General features: G+C 40.6%; 1 protein-coding gene across 1 annotated transcript; it reads left to right on the top strand.

Annotated features, from left to right (window-relative positions):
• The first annotated feature begins 10,033 nt into the window (after positions 1 to 10,033).
• On the top strand, positions 10,034 to 25,360 carry LOC148105901 (NLR family CARD domain-containing protein 3-like). Its single transcript, XM_087838938.1, has 10 exons — positions 10,034 to 10,122; positions 10,170 to 10,265; positions 10,372 to 10,485; positions 13,011 to 13,089; positions 13,490 to 13,718; positions 13,859 to 15,629; positions 15,699 to 15,872; positions 19,724 to 19,897; positions 20,032 to 20,187; positions 25,210 to 25,360. Exons 1-10 carry the CDS (start codon positions 10,034 to 10,036, stop codon positions 25,358 to 25,360), a joined length of 3,033 nt encoding a protein of 1,010 aa, XP_087695064.1.
• The last annotated feature ends 330 nt before the right edge of the window (positions 25,361 to 25,690 follow it).

Raw genomic sequence — 25,690 nt, 5'->3', positions numbered from 1 at the left:
TGGTGATTTTTCGTTTCATTTCATAACGGTATAAATGATGGAAGGTGGTGGATTGGCCGGATGCTGGTCGATGTATAAAAAAAAAGTCAGTTGTTTGGTGGTGGCTATGGTGGAGCTTCCACAGAGGCAGCAGGTGGATGAGGGAAAGGGGAGGCAGGAGGAGGAGAGACCCGAGGCGGCCGCCGGTCCGAGTGTCAGGTGAACTGAACTTCAGGTAAGAAGTTATGACCTGCAGTCTATCTGGGTCAGATATAAACCAAGATTAGGTGGAGTTTATTTTCCTTGTGCTGACTTTTTACCGTCAGTTACAATAACTCGTACTGCGTACTAGCTAGCATGACGGAGTTTCTATACAGCTGGGTGGGTGCTATGATTTTACTGATAGTGAACTTTACAGTGGCTTGCAAAAGTATTCGGCCCCCTTGAACTTTCCCAAATTTTGTCACATTACAGCCACAAACATGAATCAATTTTATTGGAATTCCACGTGAAAGACCAACACAAAGTGGTGAACACGTGAGACGTGGAACGAAAATCATACATGATTCCAAACATTTTTTACAAATAAATAACTGCAAAGTGGGGTGTGCGTAATTATTCTGTCATGGAAAAACACACTGCCATCAACTTCTGTTTTGTTTTTGTCAAAATCACTGTTTTGTTTTTGTCATATAATCACTGTACCTTTATAAACATGCGACTTATATTAATGCTGCTTCCCTCTTGCGGCCTAAGTGTAATAATGTTTTTGTTATTAGGGAAAACATTTGAGAGTAACATGCCAAATGAGTCAGCACTTTGGCTTTAGCTTAAGAAATCCTAATTTTTATGTCATCAGTTATAGTTGCATGTATTCATTATCATAATTTAACCGTTTAATATTGATGTCTTAAATTTATTGCTGGGTGGGTGCTATGATGTTACTGATAGTGAACTTTATTTTAGTAGAGTTTCCAACCGTCCTGTAAAAAACAGAATCGTCTCGTATTCAGAGAAAATATATAAAAATAAATAAATAAAAAAAAGAGGGTCCGGCTTTATTTCCTTCTCCTGTATCTGCTCAAAGAATTTCTATTGAAACTGTGGCCTCGTACACATACCTCGGTATTGTGATTGATGACAGTCGTTCCTATAAGCCACACATTGAACATCTAATAAAGACACTGAGGCTGAAGTTGGGCTTCTCTTCCAGGAACAGATCATGTTTCACAGGAAAAAGCTTGTTGCTGCCACCTTTTTTTTACCCGCCCTGGATTACAGTGACATGATTTATATGAATGACTCTGCTCGCTCTCTTCATCTGTTGGATTTTGTCCATCATGGGGCATTAAGATTTATAACTGTCTGTAAACCTTTAACACACCACTGTACTCTGTGTTCTCTGGTTAACTGGTCCTCATTGGTCTTACACAGGATGGTCCATTAGTATTATTTTATCTATAAATCTGTTTCTGGTTTACTGCCTCCTATTTATCAGAGTACATGTTAGGCAAACAGTTTAGTCATAGCCTGCAGTGTCAGGACATCATTACATTCACTGTTCCATCAGTTCATGCAGAGCTTGGGAAGAAGGCGTTCTCCTTTTCTGCTCCATCTTCATGGAAAACATAACCGAAGGATTTAAGGCTCTCAGTTGATTTCACTTGCAGACTTCAAAAGACGTACACGTGTTTTTGTGAAACCATCTCCGGGAACTTGTTCTCGTTTTTAATATGACTGAGTACATTACACACACTTTTCTTTTACTGTTGTAATTTTAATATGTTTGTCTGGAACAGGTCTCGCTTGTAAATGAGACACTGAGTCTCAATGAGCCGAATTGTATAAATAAAGCTTCAATTACAAAGTCCTTTGTTGAAAAGTTCCTTCAGCTGCCAGTGGGAGGTGCTGTGGCACTATCGGTCGCTGAGCCTTTATATTGTTAGTAGGGATGGGTATCGAAAACCGGTTCTCAACAAGAACCGGTTCCCACTATTTCAATTCCTTGGAATTGTTTGCCATTTTTGCAAACGATTCCCTTATCGATTCCAGTCGCCCCGAATGACGTCACCACATTGCGGAGCATCATTTACTCGGCAGGAAACAGGGCGCCTAACGCTCAAAAGTTTGATTATACTTTACGAGAACAGATGACAACGGGACAACTTGCAATACTTGCAAAGTAGATATTTCATTTAAGGGAGGAAATACTACGAATATGCAAAAGCATTTGCTCACAAAACACGCGATGACCTTAAATGAATGTCGTGTTTTTAATTCCGCTTCGGACTCGTGAATCTCAACCCAGCAGCAGTGGTAACGTTTGCACGTCCTCTCCCGTTAATGTGGCAGGTAAATAACCAACTAACAGTGCATATTATGTTAGCGCGATCTGCCTTATTACAAAACCTGCCATTAATGTGCATTTAGGTGACCATGATGAGAGAGACAGAGTCTGGCTCAGATGCTGGCATTTCTCGCTGCAGTCTACCGGTAGCGTCTCCTTTCAGGCCAGGATAGACTAATGTCACCGAGCAGTGACTACGTTTGTGGCCATTTGCCACAGCAGATGCCCCGATTTTCGGTAAGTAAATGTGTTTAATTGTAGGCAGGGACATTACTGGATATTCTTGTGTAATTGCTACAGAATAATATTTATTTTATTATTTTACATTAACAATGTTTTATCCTGAGGACCCTGTGACACCCCATTGAAGAGCCGTAGGCTGTGGATCTCTTAAGATCTCACTGTTGGGTTTGTAAGGCCATGTTACTCCTAAATTGTCTGTCTTGTTCAAAGAGAATATATAAAAGAAAGTTCTAAGCTAATCGACCTTAGTGTTCTCCTTTTTAAAAAGAATCGATAAAGAATCTAATCGTTAAACAGAATCGAAAATGGAATCGGAATCGTGAAAATCTTATCAACACCCATCCCTACTTGTTAGTTAGACTACAAATATAATGGCTCACTGTATTTCAGAATCAGAGAAACTTTATTAATCCAGGAGGAAACTGAGTTATCATAGCAGCAAATATACAAGAAACAACAAGCACTCATATAAAGTGAGTGTAGAAACAGAGTTATGATGGATAAATCTTCAGATAAATAGAAAAATACAGAAATATAGGTATAAATATACATACCAGTATAAAAAGGACAAGTTTCAATAAACCTTGGACACACACAATTAACAGGAATAACATCCCCCACTAATCTGCCAACACGGACGATGATGCAATTCTACACTGCAATCATCGAGTCCATCCTCACCTCCTCCATCACCATGTTGTACGCTGGAGCCACTATCAGGGACAAACAGAGACTGCAGCGTGTTGTGCGCTCTGCTGAGACGGTGATTGGCTGCAGACTCCCATCTCTGCAGGACCTGTACACCTCCAGGACACTGGGGCATGCAGCTCGGATCACAGCTGACCCTTCTCACCCTGGACACAGTCTGTTTGACCTGCTCCCCTCAGGCAGGAGGCTCCGGTCCAGTCGCACCAGAACCTCTCGCCATAAGATCAGTTTCTTCCCTTCTGCTGTTGGACTCATGAACAATAACCGTATGACTGTTCCTACCACTAACACATGACCTACGCTGTGTTCACTGCATCATTCCATGTTTGGCACTGATCACCACATGCACTCATGTATATATCTATCTACTTAGTGCTTTTAATTCTTATTCTTATTTTTATGTCTATTTAAGCGTTATATGACAGTATGTTTGCACTAAGTACTGCAGCAATTTCCTAATGTTGTAAACCTGCTCAACATTTGGCAATAAAACCCTTTCTAATTTCTGATTTTCTAAACCAATTTCTAAATCAAATTAATGACGTTCCTTTCAATAAACCTTGGACACACACAATTAACAAGAGTAACATCCCCCACTAATCTGCCTGTTAAACCTAACTAACTCAGCCTAGTCTTCCGTACATACTGGCGATGGGTATTTATGTACCTCCATACCGTCAGCTGTGAGGAAAACAAACTGTCTTAAACACAAACTGCGGCGGTACTCCCAAGCCAATGACTTCAGCCGCCTGATGCACAATAACTAGAAAGCAAATCAGTACAACGCCTAATGCAGGTGAAACTGCTGAAACCTAACAGGGGAATAAGACTCCTGATTGAAACCAGCTGTGTGAAGCCACAGGCTTACTCTAAAAGGCACCAGCAAACCATAAAACTCTCACCGATAAAACTATATATAAATAATCCAATAAAACCTACAAACTCTTCTGTTGACAAGTTGTTGTGGCTCCTCCAGCAAATGGCCGCAGCAGGCTAAACATGAGGACGCTGATGACGACAACAATAAACACATGAGATGCACTTCTGCACTATTTGCTCCTTTAATTCCACATGTTACTGTCCACTATACAAATCAGCACATCAAACTATTAAACAAATGCACAGACTGCACAAACACAATGACTGCAACTCACAAAGAATTACACCAATTACTACACAAAACTACAACATCAGCCTATGGCATCAATTAGTGCATAAAACATACATCAAGTTACAGTCAAAAATGCATCAAAATGACTCAAGCTGCGGTCAACAGGTTTCCCCTCATGCTCACCCGACCTTTCTGCTCATCAGGTGCGGTGAACAGGTGAGTGCAACCACATTTATCACCTAACACGCCCACGAGTCACGCCCCACACCCGTGCACCAATACAAGGTGTGCATTTAAACCAACCCTCTTATTATATATATTAAGTATATATATATATATATATATATATATATATATATATATATATACATATATAGGGATGATAAGGGAAGTGGAAACACATGAAGACACAGCAGGAACAAATTAGATGTGATGAGAAAGGAGAAAGCAAAACTGAACACACTGAACACAGGACACGAGACTGTCCAAATAAAACAGGATACAAACAAAGAGACACGGCTCGAAACACAGGGACCGGGGACGAAACAGACATGGGAACACTGAATGAATCACAAGGAGGAGAAACATCAACAAACCACAATGATGTGACTATGGCGACTATGGAGAAAGACCAAATACAGACGGGAAATTATTTTTGATAAAAGTAATATTAATTTGACTAATGGACAGGCAGTGAGAAACAGCAAACAAACTGCTTAGCTTTACAGTCTTTGTTTTATCATCTGCAACTCCTGCAGTGTGAAACAGTCTTGGTATGTCAAACATAAAAACCTTTTAGATACCGCTTCATCAGGTTGCATATATATACCGTATTTCTTCATCAGAGAATCTATAATGTATTAAACTAAAAGTGTATGCCTGGTTTAAGGAGTATTAACTAAATAAGAATGTGACAACTTTCAGTCATTAATGTAGCAGAGACAGAGTCTGACTAAAGGGACATCACAGTGAGACCTGTTTGATCTGCAGACACAGTCTCTCTCTACTACGAGTATGTTTGACTTTAACTTTCACACAAAATGATTCAGCTCCTCTAAACCCTCCAACAAACATTTACAAATGCTTAGAAACATTTTGTGTTTCTAATTACTAATCTTCCCCAGCCCCAGCATTCCCACAAATCTGTCTGTTTCCTTTTTTAAGTTTCACTTTCTGTCTTCTAAACTTCGCTGATGCAGCTGGTCGTCTTTGTGTGAATCTCCGTGTGAAGGTAATCGAATCAGTATGTATTTTTTTCTGATAATATCAGCTGTGTGCAGCTTCGCTCCAGCACAAATCATAGCATTGTTCATGATGACAGATATGAACGAGGTTGACTTGTAACACCGCAGTTCTGTGAGCCGTCATTTGTAAGCCTCTTAAACTTTCTTGCACTTTTACACAAAGTTTTATGGTACTGCTTCTTCTTCTTTGGGGATTTTTGTTCAACAGACTAAAAAAAGCTGTAATATATATTTGAAATATATTTAAATTGGTATTTAAAGGACTATAGGATATTCTAATTAGATTTATGATACTGTGTTAAGACAGTAAAATTGTGCATGTGTGTGTTCGTGTGTCTGTGTCTGAATTTTGCTGGTACTGCACTGATTGATGATCGTTGATGATCCACCTGACTAGTATAAATTACAGTTTTATATGACAGAACAAATTTGATATCTGTAAAAATATTTCACTAAATTTTTAACTGATTTCTCTTCTGGGACACCCACACTGTGTGCAGTTTCATCTCAGCCCACTGTGGGATTCCACATTAAAGGACATTTCTCCCCAATTTCAATAAGCTCAGTGGATTATCATAACAGCGTATCAAAAATTCATTTATGAAATCCTTCTTAATTATTGTCATGAAAATCTCAGTGGATTCTTGATTTTGCTCGTCTACTCTACAGCCTGGATAGTTTCATTTCAAACTGCTGCCGTGTTTCTGCCAAATTAAAAAACAGTTCTCCTCAAATTTAACAAGGTTCGGTTAATAAACATCCATCCATCCATTCGCTTCCGCTTATCCTTTTCAGGGTCGCGGGGGGCGCTGGAGCCTATCCCAGCTGTCATAGGGCGAGAGGCGCGGTACACCCTGGACAGGTCGCCAGTCTGTCGCAGGGCCAACACACAGGGACAGACAACCATTCACACTCACATTCATTCGCGCATTCACACCTAGTGACAATTTGGATTATCCAATTAACCTATCCCCACAAGCTGCATGTTTTTGGACGGTGGGAGGAAGCCGGAGTACCCGGAGAGAACCCACGCAAACACGGGGAGAACATGCAAACTCCACACAGAAAGACCCCAGCCTGATGTTGGAATTGAACTCAGGACCTTCTTGCTGTGCGGCAACAGTGCTAACCACCGTGCCACCGGTTAATAAACAATGATTAACAAAAGATTATGTTCATATTTCATTATATAATTCTGATCCATCAAAGATATTCCTTCTTAGAATAATCCTTTCTCTTATTGAAGATCGATTTATTTTTCTCATTTTGGTCATTCCTATTAACCCAACCATTTTAAGTTTGTGTTATGTTTTTATTTTCAAGTACTTTATTTAGTATATTGAGTATTGTTGAACATTTACGTTGCCTTTTTCCTTAATTAATCCCACACCACCACCCCCAAAACCTTGGGAACACAGAGCAAGGAAAGCACAGAGTAAAGCAGAAGATGAGGACAATAAATACACACTGGATAATGAGACGAGAGGCAACAGGTGGGAGACATGATGCAGGAGAAAACTACAATAGTCACAGGAAGCAACAGTTAAAACAATAAAACAGGAAAACATGGAGAACAAGTGTTAAATTACATAGAGGAAAAGACTGGACAGGGGAACATGAGATAGATAAATGCAGACGAGACTGAGACACTGATGGGAGAAAATCATTAACCAAATGGGGGAAGTAAAACTCAAAACTAGGTACACAAGACATGAGACGTTAAAAAAAGAGGAAATGATACACATGACATATGCAAAACACAAGACAAAGACAAAAAGGCATCACAAAACCCTGGGAAAAAAACAGCGATCCTCCATCCATCCATTCGCTTCTCTTTTTCAGGGTCACAGGAGCCTATCCCAGCTGTCATAGGGCGAGAGGCGGGGTACACCCTGGACAGGTCGCCAATCTGTCGCAGGGCCAACACACAGGGACAGACAACCATTCACACTCATATTCACACCTAGTGGCAATTTGGATTATCCAATTAACCTATCCCCACAAGCTGCATGTCTTTGGACGGTGGGAGGAAGCCGGAGTACCCGGAGGGAACAGCAATCCTAACAAATAAGGTTGGAGATGAAACTTTGCTGACATGTAGTAAATGGACTGATACTTACATAGTGCTTTTCTACTCTCCTGGAGTTCTCAAAGTGCTCTATACAACAGGCCTCATTTACAAGTGCAAACTAATCTACATTCACACTCCGATGGACGCATCAGAGGGCAACTTGGGGTTAGTATCTTGCCCAAGGATATTTGGCATGCAGGCTGGAGAAGCCAAGGATCGAACCACCAACCTTTCAATCAGTAGCTGATCTGCTCTACCACCTGAGCCACAGCCACCCACCCATTACAAGTGGGTGAGACTGGTTCTGATATGGTGCTTTTCTACTCTGAGCATTCAAAGTGCTTTATACAAATGACTCATTCAAGGACTTTTCCTGTGCAGAAGAGTTTTCTATCTTGGGGTTAGTATCTCCTATCAAACAACCAATCTTCCAGTTAGTACGTGACTTTCTCTACAGACAGAAGAGGAGTTTGTTAAGAATTTTATGACAACTGTCAAAGTTTTTTTTCTATTGTTTATTAAATTAATCTTATTAAATTTGAGTAGAACGTTCCTTTTATTTCTCTGAAACATTGAAGCTTTTGGTGGTTAAACTGCAAATATATAGAGAAGGTAACCCAGAGGAAGAATGCACAGAGACTTTTAGGTCAGCTATCAAGAATCATTTTTATGCATTTTGATGCAATGTTATGATATTTGATGTTGAAATTGATTAGAAATGACTAATTTCATTTCTACAGAATTATGCAGTGTGGGTGTCCAAAAGGTGAATTCAGAATTTCATGTCAACTATCATATATGATTTAATACAGAACCTTCATACACCTACCTGAAACCATTTAAATGACATTATTGAGTTCCTATGAAGTTTCTCCGTTTGAACAGAGTTGTTATTTAATTTCTCGTGTCTCAAGCAGCAGTTTGAGGTGAAACTATGGATGCATGAAAGAGCAGCTGAACCAAATAACAACTGAATTTCAACTAGAAAGGATGATTTTCAGAAATTTTTCAATAGATTTGAATGAATCATGAATAAAGAAGCATTACCAGAAAAATTAAGAAGAAAAGACAACTTGAGTGAAAAACAAATGACACTGGGGCTTTATTTCTGTTAATTTCCTGAAAATCATGTGTTTTGTTATGTGTGTGATCAGCAAAAAGGGATAAGAAGCAGCACTACCGTAAAACTTAGCGTTGAAGCGCAAGCTTGGCAGATAACGGGTGGCAGGCGTGGCTCACACTTGAAACTCTGAGCTCCGGGTTTTTATAATCACTCTGCGGAGCTCACAGAGACTGCAGGGAGGACAGGAGGGCAGAGCAGACTTTGTGTATTATTTTTTTATCATAGATATAATATAAATTCAACACAGGCCTCTGAGGAAAAGGATCGTGCTACAAACTTTTGTGTCTCTTCCAACAGAAAGCAGAGGAGTGGAGTTACTCAGAGACTGACTGGATTAAACACACCAAAGGTTTATATTCCAGTTGGACCGTATCTCTTACCAAGGTCTGCACCACGTATCAGGATTTGATCTTATTCAGGTAATATCAGGGTTCTTATAGGGTTTGTTCACAATAGTAACTTATGCAGCCATTTTTCAATCTCACTGACCAAACTTTTTACAACATGCCGCATTTTTAATAGTAAACTTCTCCTCAGTGCTTTTCCTGTCACACACTCATACATGTGTTTTGTCTGCAGCAGCTGTGTTGTTGTTGTTAGCTTGTATTATCTGTTTAATCTCTTCAACATGGTTTTAGCTTTCTTTGTAAAGTCAGCAGCTCTGTCACTTCTCTGACTCCTCTTCTGCTCGACACTCAGCTGACACTCAGTTTCATTTCCACATTCATGATGTTGTTGTCAAAGCGAATCATAGACTCCATGATTGGTCAGCAGACTTTGTCCAGGCAGACAGGTTGAAGAAGAAGAACAACAGATTTATGTTTGATTACGCCCGTTTTCAATTCAGTTCCACTCATTCCTGGCCCCAGGAGGTTGATGGGGGTGGAAGATGGGGGGCAATGGGTTGTAAGTACAATGTAGATGAGTGGAGGCTTATTGTACTTAAACTTCCAGACACAGTGAATCAGTGTGTGTCAGTGAATGCATCATGTGTGCTTCATGGCTCCATCTAGTGGACAAATAGTAGAAGTAGAGCAGCTGATGGCAGCTTCCTCTGCCTCACACTGCTGTCTGACTGCATTCAGCTGATATTTGGACAGCACACATGGTGGAAAGGAGGATTTCAGTTGATGTGCACATGAATGATTTGTGTTTTCTCTGCAGGTGAAGGTAGAAAGTGTGTGTGAGCTGATGTGAATTGAGCAGCATGGATCAGTGTGAGGACAGAGAGGAGGGAGTCCCTCCCTCTAAAAGCACTCTGTGTGGGGAACATGAGAGCCAGACCAAAACTCAGAGGTGAGATGACCATCTCTAACTGTCCATGACTCTTCTCCATGTCACAGCTCAGCACTCACATCACTGCTCCATCATTATTCACACTCATACCTCTGTTTTTATTTTATTGTAAACTTTAACAAAAGACTGTTATGTGACAAAGAGTAAGTACATTATTTTTATGAGATTGTTCATCATGTCTTTCATTTAATATTTCCAGTTTTTCCTTCCTATCTCATGAAGCTGTTACATTTATTGTTTTTCTTTTAGGATCAATAAGAGGCCAGAATCTCCTGGACCTGAACCCAGCTGTGTTTCCTTAAAGAGCAACATGTCGAAGGATATTGTTGTAAACTTTAAAGGATGTTCTTCTGCTGCTGAGAGGTAATGTGTGTCTAGATGTTGTTGCTGACTCTGTATTTTTGAATAAATCCTCATGTTTAATATCAGCTCAGCTCTTTTTCACACACATTTCTATGTTGGTATGTGAAGCAGTGTGTGTTGGAGTGTTTCCACAAACACAGCAGTCAGAGTGGAAAGAGTGGATGTTGTAGGAGGTGTTTGTGTAGTGAAGAGGCTGAGTGTCTGTAGGACTCCAGCTGCTCCAGCAGGTGTCTCCTTTGTGCTTTGCTTCAAACACAGTGTAGGGAGGAGCTTCCACTCAGGTGTTTCAGGTGTTGCTGGATGGAGGAGGACAAATAGTTTTTCCCTTCAGTGACACTTCAGCAGCTCAATGTTCTGGGGAGATGTTTGTCTTCATGAAGGTTTATGGATTATTGTTCTTACTTTGGTTAAACTGAACAATACATTTTCCATCTAACATTTAAAGTAAATTTCCAGGTGGAAAAAAAAGATCTGCAGCTGCAGCCTCTGTGATGTTTCACAGTCTGAAAGTAACAAATTCAACCAGAGTTCAAACAAAGGCTTAATATACGTGTGTATTTGATATAATGCCAACAAGTACAAATAGGTGTTCTTACAGGTCTTAATCATAGAGGTCTGATAAGTCTGGTGACTTTCACAGTCAGCAATTTTGCTGCCTTTTATTTTATATTGGCCTTTTTAAAGCCCTTCAAATGCTCCCACATTCATACAGAGCTTTTAATAGCAAACTCCTTTACAGTCCTTCTCCTCTCACACACGATCACACGACTGATTTGTCTGCAGCAGCTGTGTTACTGCTAGTATTTTATTATGTGTGTAATCTCCTCATATTGTTCCTGTGGTTTAGTTTGACTTCCTTCTGCAAACTCAGCTGCTCTGTTGCTGATACACGTCTCCATGAATATGATTGATCAGATGCTGCCAACACCATGTGTTTCATGTGAACGCTCAGCTGAAACCCTGGGTTGACTTATCGAGTTAATAACAAGCTTCACGTGACTGTGAATGCTAAAGTGAATCCAGATAAAGGAAAGAGACCCTGCTAATGTTGGACTCACTTCTTAGTGTAGATCCCAGGAGGAAGTTCAACATAGCCAGCCATTCTTTGTGCTAGCTCGACCAAACCTGAGACCACAGTGCAGGATGATGATTATCATCTGTCTCTGTCAAGGACATTTAAAATCCACAAATAACAAAAATAATTATATTTGATCAGTAAAAATATGTTTTCACTTAAAAAAGCATGAGCACACTGGTGGATTACAGAAACATGAAAACTCTTTAACAGTAAAGTTAATTTAGGCCTAAACAAAGTGTCAAACATACTTAAGTAGAAGGACTGATGTTTGTGTTAAAATACCCTCTTAAAGCTGAAATACTGATTCAACTTCTTTACTCAAGTAAAGGTAAAAGAGTACAGGCTCTGAAATGTACTCACAGTATTAAAGTAAAAACTTCATCTTTGAAGGAAATTTGTGCCAGTTTTTGTGCAAAGTTACCTGAATTTCTACCTCCAACATTAATATGAGAAAATTATCTGAACTTTTATTCTAATGAATTTAATCAGCTTGAACATTTTGTAGCACAAAAGTAGAAAAACCCCAAAGGGAATAAAAATAGCTCCATTTGCTGTTGCCTGCATTGTAGATGGACGGCTTTGCCTCAACACCTAAACAGGAAAATGAGTTTAGTCAAGTATTAAAGTGGGATTGAAGAGGTCAGGAAACCAGAGATCAGGTGTTGTGGTGCAGCATGGTCACAAGAATCATTTAGAAATGGGTCAAAATATTTTCTCTTCTAGATTGTTTGCACACAGTCTGATGTGCTGCTGCTCTGAGGTTTACTGCTCTCTGTGTACTTAGAAAACTGTGAGGTACAAGTAGATTTGACACAAGTTATAATGGCTGATTTCCATATAACGGTGGAATACAGGGACTTAATCGTTAAGTAAGAAGAAAGTTTGAAGCCTAACAATAATAACAATCAACACAAAACTACTGAGTCCACAGACTCGGGACATACATCGGGTCAAACTGTGGTCATAAATATTTTGTACTTGTAAATCAGACTGTGTAGTTGTGAACTGAGTTTTGTAACATTGTAAAACAAAATATCTGAAAAGTTTGTTTTTGTGTTCATTGATTTGTGTGTGTAAAAATGTAATAAATGTAAGAAACATTAGAACTACTTTTGCTGACACAAAGTTTGGCGAGCACTGCAAGTTGTCACTTTAAACCAGTCACTGATATAAAGAGAGCACCTTGTTCCAGGGCATCTGAGCATGGAGGGAAAGCTTTATGCAGGAGATGGTAAGAGCTGTTGGGACTAAAGAAACTGAGCAGGAAACTACAGACATCTGGAAACTGAGCTGTTAATTCTCAGTGGGATCACCAGGACTAACAAAGCTTCACCATGACAGTCATCTGATTGACTGAACCCATCCAAACATCACTCCATGGACCTTTAGCTTGTGTCTGTGTGTGGACAGACATAACATGAGCTAATTATTCATTACTCCTCCACAGAGTGGACCAGGAGAGAGCAGAGGTTTCCACTGGTCAGTCTGCACAGCAACATCAAACACACCTGGACTCTGTGGTTACGGTTTGTAGTACTACGTTTACATTTGTTCTTTTCAGTCACCTCTATGCTGCACTTTGTGGACCAGATGATTGTCAGTGTGTCCAACATAAATCACAGTTTGGGCTCCATGATTTCAGTCAGATTGGGGTGACTGTAGCTCAGGAGGTGAGCAGGTCAGCTACTAGTCAGAAGGTTTGTGAATCAAACCCTGGCTGGCAAATGTACTGGGTAACGTACTAAACCCAAGCTGCCCTCTGATGCATCCATCAGAGTGTGAAAGAAAGTATTTAAACATAGAACAATGTGCTTGGTTGAATGAGGCATGTTGTATAAAATGCTTTGTTTTCACAGAGTATCAAAGAGAGCTATATAAGAACCAGTCCATTTACCACTGGGTAATTCATATAGTCTTCTTTTCCAGCTGCTGGAGGAAAACATCACCATGTTTGTGAAGAACGAGCTGAAGAAGTTCCAGAAGGTTCTGAGTCCAGATCACCCAGAAACTTTAAAGAGCCAGATGGAGGATGAGGAGATGTTTGAAGGTGAGGAGGAAGATGAAAGAAAGAGCTGCAGAGAAGCATTTCTGAAGATCACACTCCACTTCTTGAGGAGACTTAAGCAGCATGAGATGGCTGACCATCTGCAGAGCAGTAAGAGAATTTCTCTAAAGACTGAATATTGATCTTTCCTAATAGCTCAAGAAATGGACCAATAGACATTCATTCTTTCAGGGTACTGAAAGGCTATGATATTTATTGTGTAATATTTTTTCTGAATTTCTTACCTTCAGAAATATTTGCTTCACTCCGTAAACGTGAACTTAAAGCCCAACTGAAGAAGAAGTTCCAGTGTGTGTTTGAGGGGATCGCTAAAGCAGGAAACCCAACCCTTCTGAATAAGATCTACACAGAGCTCTACATCACAGAGGGAGGGACTGCAGAGGTCAATAATGAACATGAGGTCAGACAGATTGAAACAGCATCCAGGAAACCAGACAGACCAGAAACAACAATCAGACAAGAAGACATCTTTAAAGCCTCACCTGGAAGAGATGAACCAATCAGAACAGTGCTGACAAAGGGAGTGGCTGGCATTGGGAAAACAGTCTTAACACAGAAATACAGCCTGGACCTGGCTGAAGACAAAGCCAACCAGGACATCCAGTTCATATTTCCATTCACTTTCAGAGAGCTGAATGTGCTGAAAGAGGAAAAGTTAAGCTTGGTGGGACTTGTTCATCACTTCTTTACTGAAACCAAAGAAGCAGGAATCTGCAGCTTTGAATACTTCCAGGTTGTGTTCATCTTTGATGGTCTGGATGAGTGTCGACTTAATTTGGACTTCAAAAAAACTAAAATCCTGACTGAAACAAGAAAGTCCACCTCATTGGATGAGCTGCTGACAAACCTCATCAGAGGGAACCTGCTTCCTTCTGCTCGCCTTTGGATAACAACACGACCTGCAGCAGCCAATCAGATCCCTCCTAAGTGTGTCGACATGGTGACAGAGGTCAGAGGGTTCACTGACCCACAGAAGGAGGAGTACTTCAGGAAGAGATTCAGAGATAAGAAGCAGGCCAGCAGGATCATCTCCCACATCAAGAAAGCTCGAAGCCTCCACATCATGTGCCACATCCCAGTCTTCTGCTGGATCACTGCTACAGTTCTGGAGCGTGTCCTGAAAACCAGAGAGGGAGGAGAGCTGCCCAAGACCCTGACTGAGATGTACATCCACTTCCTGGTGGTTCAGGCCAAAGTCAAGAGGATCAAATATGATGGAGGAGCTGAAACAGATCCACACTGGAGTCCAGAGAGCAGGAAGATGATTAAGTCACTGGGAAAACTGGCTTTTGATCAGCTGCAGAAAGGAAACCTGATCTTCTATAAATCAGACCTGACAGAGTGTGGCATCAATATCAGAGCAGCCTCAGTGTACTCAGGAGTGTTTACGCAGATCTTTAAAGAGGAGAGAGGACTGTACCAGGACAAGGTGTTCTGCTTCGTCCATTTGAGTGTTCAGGAGTTTCTGGCTGCTCTTCATGTCCACCTGACCTTCATCAACTCTGGACTCAATCTGCTGGAAGAACAACAAACAAGCTCTCAGACAGAGAAATATTTTTATCAGAGTGCTGTGGACAAGGCCTTACAGAGCCCCAGTGGACACCTGGACTTGTTCCTTCGTTTTCTCTTGGGTCTGAAGACTAATCAAACTCGTTTGCAAGGCCTGATGACACAGACAGGAAGTAGCTCACAGACCAATCAGGAAACAGTTCAGTACATCAAGGAGAAGCTCAGTGAGAATCTGTCTGCAGAGAAAAGCATCAATCTGTTTCACTGTCTGAATGAACTGAATGATCGTTCTCTAGTGGAGAAGATCCAACAGTCCCTGAGTTTAGGAAGTCTCTCCACAGATAAACTGTCTCCTGCTCAGTGGTCAGCTCTGGTCTTCATCTTACTGTCATCAGAAAAAGATCTGGATGTGTTTGACCTGAAGACATACTTTCCTTCAGAGGAGGCTCTTCTGAGGCTGCTGCCAGTGGTCAAAGCCTGTAAAAAAGCTCTGTAAGTCATAAAGTTTCTATTATTTAATTTATTTTAACTTTATTTATGATGATTTATATCTTTTTTTAGTCTGAATAGCTGTAACCTGTCAAAGAGAGCATGTGAAGCTCTGTCCTCCTCCCTTCAACTAGAAGACTGTGAGCTCAGAGCTCTAGATCTGAGTAACAACAACCTCCAGGACTCAGGTTTGACAAGACTGTTTTCTGGACTGAAGACTGGAAACTGGAAACTGGAAACACTCAGGTCAGATATTGTTGTTTGTGATTTGACTTGAAATTTGCAACTTAAACACTACATTTATTTTTATACTGACATATCCTTACTTTGAAATCTCTTTCAAAGGTTTTTCTTCTAAAACCATTTAAAACCAGATTTTTAGTCAGTGTAACTACTGTGAATCAGTGAGATTTAACTATCAGCTGCTAACAGTCTACACTTGCTTGTGCAAGAAGTTGAGAAAGTGTCAGAAATGAACAGATAAATAACTACAGGGCAGGATAGATAAACTTGTTGCAGTTTATCTATCCTGCCCTGTCACATGCCATGCCATGCCACAGGTAGTTATTTTACTGTGGGGTTTGATAAAGATCTGGTCAAGTTATTCACTTCTCAAAAGGAGGAACTACAGGGAAAAAACTACCAAGAAAAATTAGTTGTGATTGGTTGGTAGATCTGTCATGGAAACACACTGCCATCAACGTCTGTTTTGTTTTTGTCAAAATCACTGTAATATAATCACTGTACCTTTATATACATGTGACTTATATTAATGCTGCTGCCCTCTTGTGGCTAAAGTGTAATTATGTTATTGTTATTAGGGAAAACATTTGAGAGTAACATGCCAAATGAGTCAGCACTTTGGCTTTAGCTTAAGAACTCCTCATTTTTATGTAATCAGTTATAGTTGCATGTATTCATTATCATAATTTAACCTTTAATATTGATGTCTTAAATTGATTTTGAGTAAACTAGCAATAATTTTATGGTTGTATTAAATAAATACATCACTAATGAATTAATTATTTCAGTAATTAATTTAAAAATGTACATAATCAATTAAAAATATATATTGATAATGAATTATTCATTTATTTCATTTAAAATGTTTCATTATTTATTTATGTACAATTCTAATTAGTTAATTACATATTTAATCAATTATTGGTTTGTTTTCTATTTTAATTATTTTACTGACACATTTAATGAATTATTTAATGATGTATTTATTTAATTCACGTTGCTACTCCTGGCCCTGCATCGCTGTTCATAAATACATTTTATTTGTCATCTTCACCCATCAAAGTTAGGGGGCGGGGTTAATGCTGATCAAGTCAAAACCATTGCTTTGGTCTGGTGGGCGTTCTTTTTTTTTTAATGTTTATTTATAAGATTTTAAGTTCGAAGTTACATAAAATCACACCAGACAAAGGACATAAGATACAAAAACAATAACATTCAAGCGCAGGAAAAAACAAAAACAAAAACAAAAAAACCCAAACAGGAAAGAAAAGAAAAAATACACCGGTTAGCCAGTACAAATCAAAAGATCTAAAGAAACACCAGTGTCCAAAGAAGATGATCTTCTGTGTGAGGTTAGACAACAACAGAGAGTTCACCAGATGTGGGGGACAAGTCCAGGAAGGAATCAGGGTCCGGCAGAAGTGCAGTTTCACACAAACACAAAGTGCAGTCAAACGGGTTAAAGTTTATGTTGAATCCCTGTTAATATGATTGAGAAAAGGGCCCCAGATTTCGACAAACTTAAAATGAGTGTCAGCCAGATGATAATGAACCTTTTCAATATACAAACATGCAATCATCTCACGTAGCCAAACCCTAAACAATGGAGGAGATGGTGATTTCCAGGCTCTAAGAATAAGTCTTTTGGCTACAATCATGCCAAACATTAAGGCTTTCTGAAGAGGACGTCTGAGTGCCAATGAGGTTAGGGAGTGGTGGGCGTTCTTTTAGTGGGCTTTTCTCAAAACTATGTAGGCCTACGCACCAGGGTTTGGACATGTGTGGACCCAAACTATACTTAAACTTTACCCATTTTTGTGTGTCACCAAATACACTTTAATATTTTCTAGCCAAGCATGTAGTAGCATAATCTTTAAATATCTGCTCATTTTATCAAAATGAACCTAATCATCTCAGATGATTTCAGTGATGTCTGCCAGCTCACCTTGCAAGTGATCGAGCTTGTATACCGCTGACAATGTGGCACACAACTCACATTACCCCCTGCTGACTATCACCTCCCGAGTTATTTATTTATGTTAGTTTCAACTGTTCCTGCAAAAAGTAAGCACGTGTTACTGATAAAAGGTCCAATAGAAGCAAAGTCTAAAATGTGAAAACAAACATGAGGGACAAACAGGAGCCTTTTTCAAGGCACAGGTTCAACAAACTGAGTCTAGCCACAAACTAGAGTTGGCAGCTGTGAGTTTTTGGTTCATGAAGGTCTGACCTGAGTTACTTTGAGTTAAGACTATGCTTCTGAAACAAGCATTAAATTATTAAAACTAACATTAAAAAGATGTTTAAGGAGGAAAGAGAGCATTTTCACCACAGCATGTTCATGCTGTTATTAGATAGTGAAGACTGCTGTTCAGCCTGCTCCAGAAATTATTAAACTCCCTTAAAAAAAAATATTATTAAACTGTATTCTAAAATAAAGTCTGATTAAGATCTGATCTTTGTTGGGGGGTTTTCAATAAGCAGTGTTACCTGTGTATATGCATGTTTTAATAAAAGAGATAATGTTGCTGTTTCAGTTAACTGTACAAGGCTTGTTAGACATAATGTCTTCTAATGTCCACAAGTCTGTATGATGTGTTTCATAGTTTCTAACAAGCCTTTTAAACTTAAGTTACTGCATTGCTGAAACACCAACATCTGCTTATTGAACAAAGAAACAACAACAACAACCAAAGACCACACATCTGATTTTATTTATTTTTGGTTTTATTTTAATAGACTTCCAAAAGTTATACCATATATCAGATTTCCAGTCATTAGAGCAGATAAGTGGCAGAACTATATTACTGAGGTACATGTTTACTTATTTAATTGATGTCTGTCAATAAATCTATTTAATTTAAATGCAAATAGCCCAAATCTGTATTAAAGCAACAGGTTCACTTATAAAGTATTCTGTAGTTATCTTAGTGTCCATCGCCCTTTCTTTTGAATCCCCTTTTTAAACCAGATCGGTCACTTTGAGGGTAAGCACAAGCTCCAGCAGCTGTGCGCTGACGAAACTAACTTAACAAACTTAACAAACTTAAAATCGTGTAATTTTATCAAAGATCGACAGTGCGCCTGATAATCCAGTGAGCCTTATGGTCCGAAAACTATGGTACATTTGCAAATTATGTGCACAGTATTGGAACTAAATAATTTTATATTGACAAACAGCGGCCCACATTAAACTGTGTCTCATTATTCATGTTACCGAAACACAGAGGTACGAGACCAGGCAGAAGACTTTCTGATTATTTGTTTTTAGTTAAAATAATTCCATTGTTGTCTAGTGATGGTGTGGTAAAGCTCTGTGAATGTGTCCAATTTTTCCGTCTTTGTTGCTTCACCCAAAGGCAGATCACACAAAGCCTCGTTTAACTGCTTATTATGAAGAACTGACATCTGCTGGTCATTTAATGTTCAGCAGCACTGCTGTGAGAATACCTGTAGGATACATACCAGTGGATATGTAAGCACATGCACAGCTGCAGACTTGAAGGGCCCAAATGAATTAAATAAATAGATTCTTAAATAATTAATTAAATGTGTCATTAAGTGATTAATTAAATATATTTAAAAATCAATAAATTTGTAATTAATTTATTGGAAATTACTTGGCATTAAATCAGTGATGTATATATTTAATTTATTAAGTATTTTGAACTTAATTCGTAAATGACATTTAATTAATTATTTAATGATGACTAATTGATTGATTATTGATGATTAATTAACCCTCCACATGATTTAACCTCTATAGAGATGATATTTTATCTAGATCATGTATTTTTCAAAGGTTCAGAACTGAAAGTTTAACATTATTATTTTTCTCTTTATTGTCTCTTCAGATTGAGTGTCTGTAATCTCTCAGAGGGAAGCTGTGAAACTCTGTCTTCACTACTCAGCTCCCAGCCCTCCAGTTTGAGACAGCTTGACCTGAGTAACAATGACCTGAAGGACTCTGGAGTGAAAGTTTTGTCTTCTGGACTGAAAAGTCCATATTGTGAACTGGAAACACTCAGGTCAGCGTTCTCAAAATGTTCAGTAGATGAGGTTTAGAGGTTTACATGTCTTTTTTAAATTCATTTTTGGCTGTAATTTCCTGTTTGCATTTAGCTATTTTTCTCTTCTCTGAGAGTATTTGTCATGTCTGCAGGCTGTCAGGCTGCCTGATCACAGAGGAAGGTTGCAAGTCTCTGGTCTCAGCTTTTAGCTCCAGTTCTTCCCATCTGAAAGAGTTGGACCTGAGTTACAATAACCCAGGAGAGGCTGCAGTGAAGATGCTTGAGCAGCTACGACTGGACACTCTGAGGTATGTAGATGGCCGTTACAGCCACAAACAGTGTCTGATAGATGAGGAAACTGGCTCTGTCTGATTACTTAATGCTGGAAACCAGTGTTATTTGAACAATCACACATTTCTGGTCTAACATAAACAGTAGATGTCTGTATGTGGTCTAAAAGAACAAAATCTCTGTCAGCAACAACGGTGCAGCCTGTTCAAACTGATCTCTGGAAAGGAACTGACATTTTCACTCTCTTTATTTATTTTAAGTTTTCTCTGTGTGCAGAGACCATGTCCAGGAAATGTTTAGCCTGGCCCAGCATAAACTAGAATTAGGGGGAAGTTGTTTCCCCAGCTTAGAAAAACATATTAGTAAAAGTAAATGGATTACTAGGTCACTCAACTTAACTAACCACCTACTAAAATGGGCTATTTTGCACTGCTAGTTTGCTGCTTCTGAGCGTTTACTACTGAAACTTGTTTGTGCTAAAATATCAAATTGATCTTCTGGACTTTGTGATAATAGTTAGTAGAAAACAACAGAAAAATAGAATGCAGTCAAAGTGAATTAGCTTTGGTCGATCAACCTTGAAATTCAAAGTCAAATTCTAATATAATGAGTGCTGTCAACATTAACGTGTTAAGCTGCATTAACGCTTCAACGCCGTGTAACCCCTCATCGGGCTGATCTGCGTTAACTTGTTAATGAGGATTTGCCGCGTTAACGCCGTAATTACGGGTTAATGTTGACAGCACTAAATATAATATAAATCAATCATTCAAATCAGTCATTCATTGCTAACAGAAAGCAAAGATTAAGAAACAAAGGGATGGAGCTGGTGGAGGAAACCAGGTCACTGGTTGGGTGTTGGGCCCAGACCAGTGGGTGTTTTTGACTGTAAAGCCAATCTAGCAAGGACAACCACTGGTCCTGTTACCCTGCAGCCTGCACTGCAGGATATGTGCTGTGCCACTGAGACCACGTCTACACTAGCCCAGATGGATTTGAAAACGGTGTTTTCGTCTGAAAATGCTCCGCGTCCACACTATTGTTTTCAGTCGTTTTCACAAGGTTGTGTGTCCACATTGAAACGGCCGAAAAACGCTTATGTTGCAGTCCTGCGCATGCATGAAACGCAAGAAGATCCGGCCTGCCTCATTTCTGTCTGACGTCTATTCACTTTCCGGCTCGTTGAAACGTCGCAGCAAAATGAGGAAAAGCACAGAGTTTTTAAATGGACTAACAATGAGGTGGAGTTGTTGCTGCGAGTAACACAAAAGTACAAAGTTGCAAAAGCGAGTGAGAGTTACAGAATTTAAAGAAAAGTTATCTGGAGCATGTACAGACTGATATTAACCTTTAATAGGGCTGTCAAAAATGAGAGCAAACAAAACAACTGTTTTATAATGCCCTATCTTTGTTTAATTGGTCACATGACTGCATCACATGACTAAAAAGGTGTCATCGTTTTCAAGTCTGCGTTTTTGCTTTCCACACTGCGAAGGGAAAGCACCGTTTTCAAATGTATGCATTTTCGAGAGCGTGTTCAAAACACAGCGTTTTCCTTGAGCGAAAACGCCTCCCTGGGAAAGTCTATGCCAGGGTGTTGGAGAGGAGAGTCCGACCATTAGTCGAACCTTGGTTACAGGAGGAACAATGCGGTTTTCATCCTGGTCTTGGAACACTGGACCAGCTCTTTATCCTCTCATGGATACTCGAGGGCGCATGGGAGTTTGCCCAACCAGTCTACATGTGTTTTATGGACTTGGAGAAAGCATTCGACCGTGTCCCTTGGGGAGTCCTGTGAGGGGAGCTCCGGGAGTATGGGGTGACTGGCCCATTGCTATGGGCCATTCAGTCCTTATACGACCGTTGCAAGAGCTTGGTCCGCATAGCCGGCAATAAGTCGGACTCGTTCCAGGTGGGTGATGGGCTCCGTCAGGGCTGCCCTTTGTCACCGATTATGTTTATAATTTTTATGGACAGAATTTCTAGGCGTAGCCAAGTGGTTTCACTTAGGTCAGGGGTCGGCTCCGGAGCCGCATGAGGCTATTTAGTCCTTATAGTGCGGCTCCGGGAAAATAAATTAGAAGTATTTAGCTGAAGTGTATTTTATTTATGTTAGTTCTTTTTTAACTTGTAGTTCTAAATTGGAAGATTATTGTGATATTGAAGTATAAAAATAAAATTATATTCTATTATTTCTTCATCGCTCAAAATAAGTGTCACACTCGCGAAAGCCGGTGTACCCGCCGAAACGCCACGCATTTATCGAGACTTTCAACCCAGGCAGGACAGTTATAGATCTTCGGATCCACATTATGTCAGCAGCTGTTCTCCACCATGAACTATGTGAAAAACAAACACCGCTCACGCCTCACAGATGACAGCTTACAGTCCTGCGTAAAGATGAAAGTGACTTCGTACCGCCTCGATTTGCAGACGCTGTGACCAGAAGTCCCATTGTAAACATATCACGGCAGACCCGACGATGTTTGCATGAACACGCTTTTCAGCTTCTCTTTATTGACCACTTTTCACACACGGTTGCTGTACGCACACAGCCGGCTGTAGCTTTTCAGCTCACAGCCCGACACACACCAACACAACAGCAGAGAGAGCACAGACTTTAAGGTGGCGAGGCGTGATTGCGGGTGCTGCTCAGGTGCGTCCGCCTCCCCTGCAGCGCCGCTGCAGACCACGCCCCACCACACACATTAACCAGGATCTCATTAACCAGGTAAAATACATATTTAGGCAGAATTTTGCAAATATCTATTTTTCATCTTTTAGCAGCATAGAGCTTTTTTTCAAATTACTTTTTAAAATTCAGGTCAAGGCTCCAAAAGCCCAAAGGCGATATAAGGGTGGCTGCTCACAGCAGTTTTTGTTTGCTGGATCATTTTAGTTCAGCTGGGTGTCTTTCCTTTTGTTATATTTCTTTAAGAGTTCAAAATGTGTTACTTACATAAATAAATTGTAATTTTCTCTGTAGCACTTCATGGATTTAAGCAACACACCTTAGTTGTTCACACAAATCATAAAGGTAAAACACAATATTCAGTGTTATCTTAATTTTAGATGTCAAAAAGCATTTACGGCTCCCAGTGTTTTCTTTTGCATGGAAACTGGGTCCAAATGGCACCGGGTCCAAATGGCTGCTGACCCCTGACTTAGGTGATCTCAGGATCTCATCTCTGCTTTTTGCGGATGATGTGGTTCTGTTTGCTTCATCGGGTGAAGGCTTCCAGCTCGCCTTGGAACGATTCGCAGCCGAGTGTGAAGCGGTGGGAATGAGAATCAGCCCCTCCAAATCTGAGGCCATGGTCCTCACCCGGAAAAGGGTGGAGTGCCCACTCCGGGTCAGGGTCGAGTTCCTGCCCCAACTGGAGGAGTTTAAGTATCTCGGGGTCTTGTTCATGAGCGATGGGAGAAGGGAGCAGGAGATCGACAGACGGATTGGTGCAGCGGCTGCAGCGATGAGGACGCTGCACCAGTCCGTCGTGGTGAAGAGAGAGTTGAGTGTAAAAGCGAAGCTCTCAATTTACTGGTCGATCTACGCCCCGACCCTCAGCTATGGCCACGAGCTGTGGGTAGTGACCGAAAGAACGAGATCGTGAATACAAGTGGTGGAAATGGGCTTCCTCTCAAAGGTGGCTGGCCTCTCCCTTAGAGATAGGTTGAGAAGTTTGGCCAGCTGAGGTGGTTCGGGCATCTGACAAGGATGCCTCCTGGGTGAGGTGTTCCGGACATGTCCCACCGGGAGGAGGCCCCGGGGCAGACCCAGGACGCGCTGGAGAGATTATATCTCTCGGCTGGCCTGGGAACGCTTTGGTGTTCCCCAGACAAGCTGGAGTAGGTGGCTGGGGAGAGGGAGGTCTGGGCTTCTCTGCTTGGGCTGCTGCCCCCGCGACCCGGCCCCGGATGAGCGGAAGAAAATGGATGGATGGATGGAAAACACCGTCTCAGTGTGGACGGGAGGCCAAAACGGAGAGAAAACGAGGTGTTTTCAAACTAAAACGTGTTAGTGTGGACGTAGCCGGAGAGCTCCAGAAAGAGCCTTCATGGTGGCCCTGCAGCCAACCAGCACTTCAGTCAAATGCTGTCAAAAGTGGTCCCAGAGACACTGTTAGCTGTAACCATCAATGACCAAGAATTGTGTCATTTAATTCAGGGTTTCCCTGTATTATTGTTTGATATCATTTCTGAATAAATAAATCAAGATGACGAGCCTTTAAATGCACTTATGTTAGTATAAATATACAAAAATAAAAGATCATTTTCCTGTTAGGAGAATAAGAAATAAATATATTCATCACATGCATCAAATCTCAACCTCCTCCTGCAAGAGTGCAGCATTGTGATTGGTTGATGCTGTTTCCATCATTTATGTTTGTTTACCTTCAACAAATTTGCTCTACAGAGCATTTATTAATTAGAAGGATTATTAATAAACATCTTTCTCTGCTGCTTTTGGTGGAGTGAAACAATAACTCCTATCTCCAGAGGTCCACAGGTCCACTGGCACCTGGTCCTAACTTCACCCATGTCTGCACCCTCAGACATCCCACTGTGGAGGCCTCCTCGCCTGGACCAGTGGCTGCCCTTGTGAGAAGACTTTATGGTCACAAACAGCCCTAATCTGAGAATGAAGGCTCCTTTACATAGAAAGCAGTATGTGGTGTGATGACCGCTGCATTAGCTCAAAATATGTGATGCACTGGCTGCTGCACTCTACCTGTACTGGATCAGTTTTTGTAGCCAGTCCCAGTCTTTACATTTAATATGCAGCCACTCCCTGACAGCATGAATGTCACAGTGTGTTGACCCTTGACTGTGGCACATGTCAATGCTCCCTGGACATCGTGCTTAATAAAGGAGATTAAATGTGATGTGATTATGAGTTTTGCTCTTTTGAAGTTGAAACATTTATGTGTCAAAATGTTGGACTGTTCCTTTATCAGTGTGTAACAGTGTGTGTATGAGAGCCATGTAATGTCCATGTGTGCATGCTGACTGTGCTGCTCTGACCCCCCTCCTCCTTTCAGGGTGGAGCCTGCTGGAGTCCGATGGTTGAGACCAGGTCTGAGGAAGTGTAAGTGTGTTTTTAATGGGATTCATGAAAACAAAGCAGCACACATTCAACCATCTTCATCATGTCAGGAGTCATCATCAAAGTGTCAATCAATGAACAGATGATGGATCAATAACTGCAGCTGGATTGTGTTTGTTCTCTCCATCAGATTCCTGTCAACTCACAATCGACACAAACACAGTGAACACAGACCTCCAACTGTCTGACAACAACAGGAAGGTGACACATGTGGAGGAGGTTCAGTCATATCCTGATCATCCAGACAGATTTGACTGGTATCCTCAGCTGCTGTGTAGAGATGGTCTGACTGGTCGCTGTTACTGGGAGGTCAAGTGGACGAGGAGCGCTTTGATATCAGTGAGTTACAGAGGAATCAAAAGGAAAGGAAGGAGTGGTGAGTGTGTGTTTGGTAGAAATGATCAGTCCTGGAGTCT

The sequence above is a fragment of the Neolamprologus brichardi genome, chromosome 3 (genome assembly GCF_056152115.1).
Source record: "Neolamprologus brichardi isolate AB-2024 chromosome 3, ASM5615211v1, whole genome shotgun sequence".
NCBI classification, from domain to species: domain Eukaryota; kingdom Metazoa; phylum Chordata; class Actinopteri; order Cichliformes; family Cichlidae; genus Neolamprologus; species Neolamprologus brichardi.
Note: the sequence above shows the minus strand (reverse complement) of the source record. Positions and strands in the feature narration are given on the sequence as shown.